The sequence below is a fragment of the Olea europaea genome, unplaced genomic scaffold, assembly GCF_002742605.1.
Source record: "Olea europaea var. sylvestris unplaced genomic scaffold, O_europaea_v1 scaffold2517, whole genome shotgun sequence".
Classification (NCBI taxonomy): Eukaryota; Viridiplantae; Streptophyta; class Magnoliopsida; order Lamiales; family Oleaceae; genus Olea; species Olea europaea.
In genome coordinates this window covers 80,941-90,665 of record NW_019243419.1, presented here as the reverse complement: position 1 = coordinate 90,665, position 9,725 = coordinate 80,941, and the positions used below count along the sequence as shown (strand labels likewise).

At 28.9% G+C, this 9,725-nt stretch overlaps 2 protein-coding genes across 2 annotated transcripts; both read left to right on the top strand.

Annotated features, from left to right (window-relative positions):
• The first annotated feature begins 6 nt into the window (after positions 1-6).
• Positions 7-728, top strand: LOC111382543. Its single transcript, XM_023006558.1, has one exon. It carries the CDS (start codon positions 60-62, stop codon positions 387-389), a length of 330 nt encoding a protein of 109 aa, XP_022862326.1. The 5' UTR covers positions 7-59; the 3' UTR covers positions 390-728.
• Positions 729-8,112: 7,384 nt separating this feature from the next.
• LOC111382541 lies at positions 8,113-8,708 on the top strand. The gene has a single exon (XM_023006557.1). It carries the CDS (start codon positions 8,145-8,147, stop codon positions 8,451-8,453), a length of 309 nt encoding a protein of 102 aa, XP_022862325.1. The 5' UTR covers positions 8,113-8,144; the 3' UTR covers positions 8,454-8,708.
• The last annotated feature ends 1,017 nt before the right edge of the window (positions 8,709-9,725 follow it).

Genomic DNA, 9,725 nt, shown 5'->3' with positions numbered 1-9,725 from the left:
CCCCCCCCCCCCCCCTTCAACTCGAAGTCGTCACCTGTCGACCAAAAACTCCATTTAACATGGTTTCCCCTTCAAAATACAGAACCATAAAAGCTTCAGTGGCTATAGCAGATGCTGTTTCATGGAGCTGTGCCATAGCTTTGATCGCCTTTATTTTATTGAGCTCCATAAGATATAGCACTGCAAATGATCGGGTGCGAGGAAGGCAACTTCAGGACAGACCCTGCGACGAAATCTATGTCGTCCAAGAAGGAGAAACCCTTCATACCATCAGCGATAAATGTGGTGACCCGTATATAGTCGAGCGCAATCCCCATATCCATGATCCGGATGATGTTTTTCCTGGACTTGTTATAAAGATTACACCTTCAAATCCCAGGTCAAATTAAGCTGTTGCCGAGGTATTAGTGAAACACAGTCTGTTCTTATGTTGGCTACTAGTTACTCGAAAATAAATTGAACTTTCTTACAGGTTTTGACGGACCTTTGTATTAATATTCTCTTGTGGATATAAAAGACTGGGGTAACAGAAATATTTCTCGTTCTTGATATCTGATCCAAGAATTTCCTCTCTCTTTTTTATTTTTCACAAGGAGCCATAGCGTTTGATTGATTTCACTGTTGGATATAGCCTTCTAATTTTGGTATTCGATCGTTGTTCATCATTTATGATATATTCTGAAAGGCGAGGATGCCCCAAATGAAATTATAAACTGAAAGAGTACTCATTCGTTCCATTCACGCTTCAATACCATTGTATTATCATAACAACTATTATGATCACATTTTTCCCTGGTTTGGTTAATTTTTCCTTTTTTCACTAAATTTCGATAAAAGTTGATAAATGTGCAATTGAAAATGAATTTTAAATAATTAAGGCCAAACATGAGCGAAGCAATTGAATAAATTTAGCTTGATGAATTCTCTCAATTAAATAATTTAAGCCACAAAGTGTGTTATAATTTTTTATTTATTTAAATTTTATGATTAATTCATCCCCTTAGCCCTGGTTTGATGGGATTAAAGTCAAAATTTGATATTTATCAAATTTTGATGAAATGTATAGTTTAGAAGTTATGGGTTTTATGAAATATATGATTAAAATTAATTAGTGACTTTGACTTAAATTAAAATCTTAATTTTAATCCCTACCAAATATGGGCTAATGCATAACTTATTTTGTTCTATGATATATATAAGCACAATATATAAATATGACGGTTACAAAACATTTGTATGTTCTCATTCGTGGAATTGCATTAATAAGTTTCAAAATATGTATTTTGAACCAAATTTCAATTTCCACGACAATTTACCTCATACTAGCAATATATTTGGAATTCCACTTCCATAATGATTAAAATTACAAAAGCGGAGAATTTTAAAGACTAGTCTAGTATTCAAGTGAAATTGATCTTTTATATTTATTTATTAGCGTTTTAATATTTGGTTTGATATTATCATTATATTGATGAAGGCGTGAAGAAGTTTAAGAGGAATCAAGATAGAATTATTGAGAAAGTGACCATTATAAACACATTATCTGTCTTGATGTTGGAAATGCATTGTGATCAACTAGTGGAAAAAAACCTTCCTTTCCAATGATATTTTGTAGAGGTGGACAATTTGACAATAAGAGGTCATGACATAGATTAAAACATAAAAGTCATTATGTATAGCAATTTTAAATAAAAATGTGAGAAAAACAATAACTTCTACAAACATATTCAAAAGAACTATAATGACGTGAATTAATTTAATAATATTTTACGTAATCTCGATCTCCATGTATCTTTTTGTGTCTTCTATCGTATCGAGAACTCATGCAGGGCAAGACAATTAATTCTCTAAAAGAATTGTAGTTAATAGCAAAATTGTAGTTAATAGAAGATGCGCTTGCAAGCCATTATCATCAACAACAAAGTCCAAATCAATCCACCTCAAACACTATTTGTTACAACATATGCTCACTCTCGTGAATGCGTTGCATCAAGAGATGAAATGTTAATCGTGTTCTCGAATTCAATAGTTTTTATTTCCCTTCTCCAATTATATGGCCTGGATTAAGTTGCTTGAAGACGTGTTTGTTCATTTGAATATTAGAAAAGAAAATAAAAATAATTAATTTTGATAGAGATGGTCAATTAATCCATATAAATGCGAACAGAAAGATATTTTATGAGTATTTTGTGTATAGAGTGATTCAATAGTAAATCCAATTATGGTATGTGATTGAAACGCAATGTTCAAAGACCGATGAATGCGGTTTACTGAAAGAGTACTCATTTGTGTCCATTCATTCTTCAATACCATTATATTATCATAAGAAGTATAATGATCACATTTTGCCTTAGTTTGGTTGAAAAATAATTTTTTATTAAATTTTGATAAAAGTTGATAAATGTGCAATTGAAAATATGTTTGGACAAAAAAGAGTTTTAAAGAATTAGGGCCAAACATGAGCAAAGCAATTGAATAAATTTAGCTGGATGAATTCTCTGGATTAAATAATTTAAGCCATAAAGTGAGCTATATTTGTTTATTTAAATTTTATAATTAATTCACCTCGTTTGCCCTTATTTGATGGGGATTAGAGTCAAATTTTTATAAAAGTTGATAAAATGTGTAGTTGAGAAGTTATGTATCTCATGAAATATACAATTAAAATTAATTGTTGACTTTGATTTAAATTAAAATATTAATTTTGATCCCTACCAAATATGGGCTAATGCATAACTTACTTTTCTCTATGATATATACAAGCACACTATATAAATATGATGGTTACAAAACATTTGTATGTTCTCATTCGTTGAATTGCATTAATAAGTTTCAAATTATGTATTTTCGAACCAACTTTCAACTTACACAATAATTCATCTCGTACTAGCAATTGGAATTTCACTTTCATAATGATTAAAATTACAAAAGCATAGAATTTTTTAAAGACTAATCTAGTATTCAAGTGAAATTGATCTTTGTATATTTATTTATTTGTCTTTTAATATTTGGTTTGTTATTATCATTATATTGATGAAGGCGTGAAGAAGTTTAAGTGGAATCAAAATTGAATTATTGAGAAAGTGACCATTAGAACCCATTATCTGTCTTAATGTTGGAAATGCATTTTGATCAATTAGTGGAATAAAACCGTCCTTTCCAATGATATTTTGTAGAGTTGGACAGTTTGACAATAAGAGGTCATAAGATAGATTAAAACATAAATTCATTATGTATAGAAATTTTAAATAAAAATGTGAGAAAAACAAAAACTTTCACAAATATATTCAAAAGAACTATAATGACGTGAATTATTTTAATAATATTTTAGGTAATCTCGATCTCCATGTGTCTTTTTGCGTCTTCTATCGGATCAAGAATTCATGCGTGGTGACACACTTGATTCTCTAAAAGAATTGCAGTTAATAGAAGATGTGCTTACAAGCCCTTTATCTCATGTTCAAGCAATGGTTTGCATCAAGGGATGAAACGTTATTTGTGTCATCAAGGGATGAAATGTTATTCGTGTTCTCGAATTCAATAATAGTTTTTATTTCCCTTCTACAATTACATGGCCTGAATTAAGTAGTTTGAAAACGTGTTCGTTCATTTGAATATTAGAAAAGAAAATAAAAATAATTAAATTTGATAGAAATGGTAAATTAATCCATATAAATACGAATAGAAAGAGATTTTACTAGTATTTTGTGTACAAGGTGATTAAATAGTAAAACCAATTATGATTAGTGATTGAAACACAATGCTCAAAGACCGATGAATCCGATTTATTGATGTCCACAGACTGGCATGTTTAGCGAGGTTCAAAAGATTTACTTCAAAGTAAATAATTAATTATTTTTTTTTAAATGATTTTTTGAAAGTTCTTTTACCTTCCTGGCAATGTAAATTACTTTTCACTTAATCATGTGATGAAGTTATATATATACATGTTTAAAAAAAAAAAAAAAGATACTAAAAAGTTGATCTGATGCTCTTTTAAGTAAAGTAGAGTTTATTGGCTTTATGAATGATAATGTTTGCTGTAGTCAAATTCAATATGCTAAACGAAATATATGAGTATTCATTCATTGTTATGCTAAAAATGCAGATGGCTTTGGACTTTGTTTAGTAGTTAATTTATTCACATATTTGGTTTTGACAAATTAAAATTATATATAAATTTGCAGAATATTTTTGAATTGAATTATAAAAAATTAAATATTTTGTTAAACTTCCTTGTACAATGACCTGTCACCTTATATGCTCGGTTTAAAATGGAAAAAAGATTAAATATTTTGTCAGAATTCGATTTATCCTAGTACAATGACCTTTCACCTTATATAGATGCTCAGTCAAAATGGAAAAATTAAATATATGTGACAGCTAGGGGTTTGTAATTTTCCTAATTCTTATTCCTTTTGCAGTAGCAAGAGAAATGTAGAATCCATTGCATTTAAGTGAGTTCATGATGATCAGCAATAAATGATTGAATTAAAAGAATTAGATAAAAATAAAAATCAAATGGAGACCATTTTTGTACCTCACAATGTGTTGCATGTGTCAGAATCTAGGTATCTAAGGTTTACGAATTTGAATCAAGAGGATGGTGATATACAGTATAAGTGATATATGCAAAGAAAAAAGATTTGTCTTTTGCAAATGAAGAATCACCCCCTTTTACATAGGGAAAGAAACGTAACACTAAATATCATGTTGATTTCATTTAAACTAATCAACCTCGATTCGTATGACATTTACCGGATCATTTACTTGTGACTGGTGGATTAGGTGTCAGAAGTGGTGCAATAATTGCCTAGGTTGTAGGATTGTCACGTAACCCACCTCTTCTTCTCTATCGAAGGGTTTAGGAGGTTGGGGGGACAAATCCTCTGTCACTAAATGATTGCTGCTTAGCTAGAAATAATTATTAACCTTAAGTAGTAACTAATTTAACTAACCTTATTGAGTTTGGTCATAGCGATGTGTCAAGCTCATTGGATTTTCGAAGTGGGCATACGTTGTCTGGTGTTCTTGGTGGACCAGAGTTCGATGGAGCTATTTGTCCAACGTCAAAACTTGGAGGTCAACATAACTCAATTGCCAATAGGTCTCTTCTCATTGAGTAACTTATTACACTTTTACACGATCATATTCAAATAACGTAAAATTTACAATATGCATGTTGAATCGAACAAGTCTTTATAACAAAATGATTCAATAGTTTGATGGAGAAAAAAACTTGCATTTGCAAATAATGTAAGCATGACGTGTGTTAATTTTTGTATTCCAAATACCTTTTATAAATTAAATTACTATGTTTTAAAAAAGGTTAATTTGTTATTTTTTAGAATATATTTATACTAAAATGGGGGAGGTTATGATCTCATGGAGGTGTCATCTGGCTAATAAGTATATTTTCTCAAATCAAGAAAAGTCCCACAATTTTCTTGGATCAACACGCTTCCATCCCTATAGCCCATCAAATGATCCAACCAATAAATACTAAACACACGTCAAATTCTACCTAAAAATTAATATTCGTCAACTTTTGGCGATGCATAATTATGTTTTTTTTCTTTTTTTTTTTTATGTGATTCTTTATTCCAATTACAATTGCTTCTTGGGCAAGAAACTTGTTCCTCAGTAAGATGTGTGTGTGTGTGTGTATATAAAATTTTGTGTAATCCTATTATTGGCTAATTAATTGCAGTCAATTACTTGTCTAATTTAATTAGTTAATTTATGTAATGATTAAGTGGCGGTCACATTCAACTTTTAATCAAGAAGATTACTACTAATTAAATATGAAAGACCAAAAGAGTAGACAAGTTATGGAGTCCTGAAAAGTCGCGTGTTTATAGAGTATATGTTAGGAAGAAAATAAAAATATTCATCTCTATTATAATTTAAATTAGTCAATTTTTTTGTTGTCAAAATTTGATTGGCTAGAAAACATGCTAAAACTTTAAGTTTTAAAATAACGTTATTGTTTAACTGTTATATGGTAAAGAAGACAATTAATGAGACATTTGTCGCAATGATTTTTTATTTTTTACAACTGATTTTTGAAAAAATGGAGCAAAGTATTTGTACCTTGACATGATAATTGTTTATGTATTTATTATTATGCAGTTTAGTTTTATTTTAACGTTGATCAGATGAGTTAGTTTCATATTTTATCTGCTCTATTTCAACCGCCAAAACTAACTGTTCAACCAATTGATTGACAGGATGAAATATATGATATGATTTATTAATTTTTTGTTCAATTTTATTTAATTTAGCATACTAATTATATAACAGTAAACTATTTTAAGAATTTTGAAAGTTTTTCAACGTTTTAGAAGTAAAATTAGCAATAAATTTTATGGAATCCATTACGGACAAAAAAAGGTCAAAATTCTTATTAGAAAAAATTAAAAGAATTTATTGCAAAAAAATTCTTTAGTTTATTTTGATCTTTAATGTTTCAAGAATCTGCCATACAAGACTAAAATTCACACGCCATGATATCATTGAAAACTTGTACTCTAACTTCCTCCTAGTAAGTAAACAAAGACCTTCGACCCACATACATAGCCACCAGCTCCAGCTTATGTAGATATAGATATATATACCATTCCCACCAATAAGAATATTTCCAAAGGATTTTCTATTTTCAAAGAACATATTCAATAATTTAGAGAATAAAGAGTATTTATAAATTTAGAGAATAAAAATTTTTAAGTACTATAATAGACTACTTATATTTAACACTCAAATTTACTGCTTCCAAAAAATATTTACTACTTTTTTGTATATTTTATTTTCACTAATTTCCCTTCAAATTATTATAGTATTTTAGTTCATTTAAAATTGAAATACTTTGAATACATTTAAATATAAACTTATTCTCTAAATTAAAATGTTTATTTAAAGAATATCTTGAAACATAATTTTAATGTTTAATTCTTTAAATAAAAAATATATTCTATTTAAAGAGTCTCAAACTCCCTGCATATTTTGTATATATTAGTTTTATTTTAACATTGATCAGATGAGTTAGTTTCATATTTTATTTGCTCTATTTCAACCGTCAAAACTAACTATTCAACCAATTGATTGACAGGATTAAATATATGATATGATTTATTAATTTTTTATTCAATTTTATTTAATTTAGCATATAATTATATATCAGTAAACTATTCTAAGAATTTTGAAAGTTTTTCAACGTTTAGACGTAAAATTAGCAATAAATTTTATGGAATCTATTACGGACAAAAAAAAGGGTCAAAAATTTTGTTAGAAAAAATTAAAAGAATTTATTGCAAAAAAATCCTTTAGTTTATTTTGATCTTGAATGTTTCAAGAATCCGCCATACAAGACTAAAATTCACACCCCATGATATCATTGAAAACTTGAACTCTAACTTCCTACTAATAAGTAAACAAAGACCTTCTACCTACATACATAGCCACCAGCTCCACCTTATGTAGATATAGATATATATACCATTCCCACCAATAAGAGTATTTCCAAAAGATTTTCTATTTTTAAAGAACATTTTCCATAATTTAGAGACTAGAGAGTACTTATAAATTCAGAGATAAAAAATTTGAAGTATTCTATACTATTTATATTTAACACTTAATTTTACTACTTCCAAAAAGTATTTATTATTTTTTCCGTATATTTTATTTTCACTAATTCCCCTTTAGATTATTATATTATTTTATTTCATTGAAAATTGAAATACTTTAAATACATTTAAGTGTAAACTTATGCTCTAAATTAAAATGTTTATTTAAAGGATCTCTTGAAACATAATTTTAATGTTTAACTTTTTATATAAAAAACATCTTATTTTTATTTTTAAAAGAGTCTCAAACTCTCTACATATTTTGTATATATTAGTCTTCATTAGGATAAAAAAAATTATAAATAATGATACTTGTACATAATGAAGTTACATAATGATTTATATACATATGAAATGTCAAAAAAAGAGTGAGGGAGGATTTGATTTTTTTTTTTTTTGGGTAAAAAATTGTGATTTAATCACATATATATATATATATATATATATAAGATTCACTATTTTATATCTCTTAACCGCCTTCCATTGCATTTTCACCTTCTCTATACAACGGCTTCATCCAACATGGCCAAATCCTTGAAAGCATCATTTCCAAGTGATGCATCCTGCGCAATTATTATACTGTTTCTCATATTGGTGGGCTCATCACCATCGTCGTCACTAAGAATGAGTAATTCTCTAGTGAGAAATAACCAGCTGAAAGACTACCCTTGCGAGGAAATCTATGTTGCAAGAGAAGGTGAAACTGTCCACAGTATCAGCGACAAATGCGATGATCCCTTCATAATCGAGCAGAACCCACATATTCATGATTCCGATGATGTTTTTCCTGGTCTTGTCATCAAGATTACTCCTAAGCCTAGGAGGGTATAATCTTCTTCATCACTGTACTGGAGATTGTAGCCTGTAGGGCCTTTTTCTTTTGTTCTTCAGGAGAAAAATAGATTATTGTACACTTTTGTTATATTCTAGTTTGTAAAGAGATAAAAAAAGAAGAAATTTTATGGAAAATTACTATTTTTCTTATTGTTTATATATCTAAACAATTTCTTGATTGTATAGTAGATTCTAATTAACGTATGGATAGAGAAAGGGTGAAGAAATTCATTGATGTGTATGTGTGCATATTACATAAGGTGTTTCTACTGTTCAGAAATTTGATTTTATTTCTTTTGCAGTATTTTCTTCATTACATAATTTGGAAATATTAAGGTTCTTTTCCTTTTTCTATTTTTTTGTGAAAGGAATAACTGTTTAATTATTATTTATTTCTCAGCCAGTAAAAAGATAAAATATTTATTTTAAAAAGAATAATGTGAGCTAGTTTGGAAATCATCATAAGCATCATTGTGCATATAAAGATATAAACGCTGATGCATTTTCCAATTCGTAACAAAAATGTAATAGAATAAAGCCACTCGTCCAGATTTAAAATTAGGGAAGTGAAGAGACAGACCGATCCGTCAGAAAATGATTGGGTATTTTTTTAAATTTTTTTTTTTCAAATTATCCAATCATGCATCGACACGTGTTCCACCTGGATTTGAGCCTAGACGTAGAGCATGATTGAATGTAATAACTCTCGTGCTCGAGTCTAGCCACCATCTCAGGGCTTTAGATTTGCTCGACTAGGGAGAGATATTTCACATTATTTATGGTACATAAATATAAGTTCTTGTAATTAAAATAATGTCTTGAACATGGTTTAAATTATTGATTTATGAACATAGGATTTTTGGTCTGCAATCTGAATAGTGCCAACTGCAACCGCTTTGGCTAATTGAAAGCATACATTTTTTTAATGTATGTATTCTATTTGGGGATAAACTCCAGAAAGTTATTTCATTAAGGTTTTTTTTCTATGTTCTATAGAACATTAGAACCTGCGCATCTCTAAGTTCCTGGATAAAGTCAACACGTCTATATAAATTAATTTTTCTTACTTTAATTAATAAAATACAGTTCTCATTTTTTATGTTATTTTAATAAAATTTCAATTTTTTTTTGCTATAATGAAAATTTTAAATGGATAGCATGCACCTGTCGTGGACTGCCAAGCGGCCTGTTTAACTCGTCCAAGAACAATCTGGTCTTCCAAATGGAGCCCAATTGGTGAACACCCCCACCCCACCCGGCCCACTCCCT

Coding starts and splice junctions, on each gene's coding strand:
- LOC111382543 (XM_023006558.1), top strand. CDS start 60: ATGGTTTCCCCTTCAAAATACAGAACCATAAAAGCTTCAGTGGCTATA.
- LOC111382541 (XM_023006557.1), top strand. CDS start 8,145: ATGGCCAAATCCTTGAAAGCATCATTTCCAAGTGATGCATCCTGCGCA.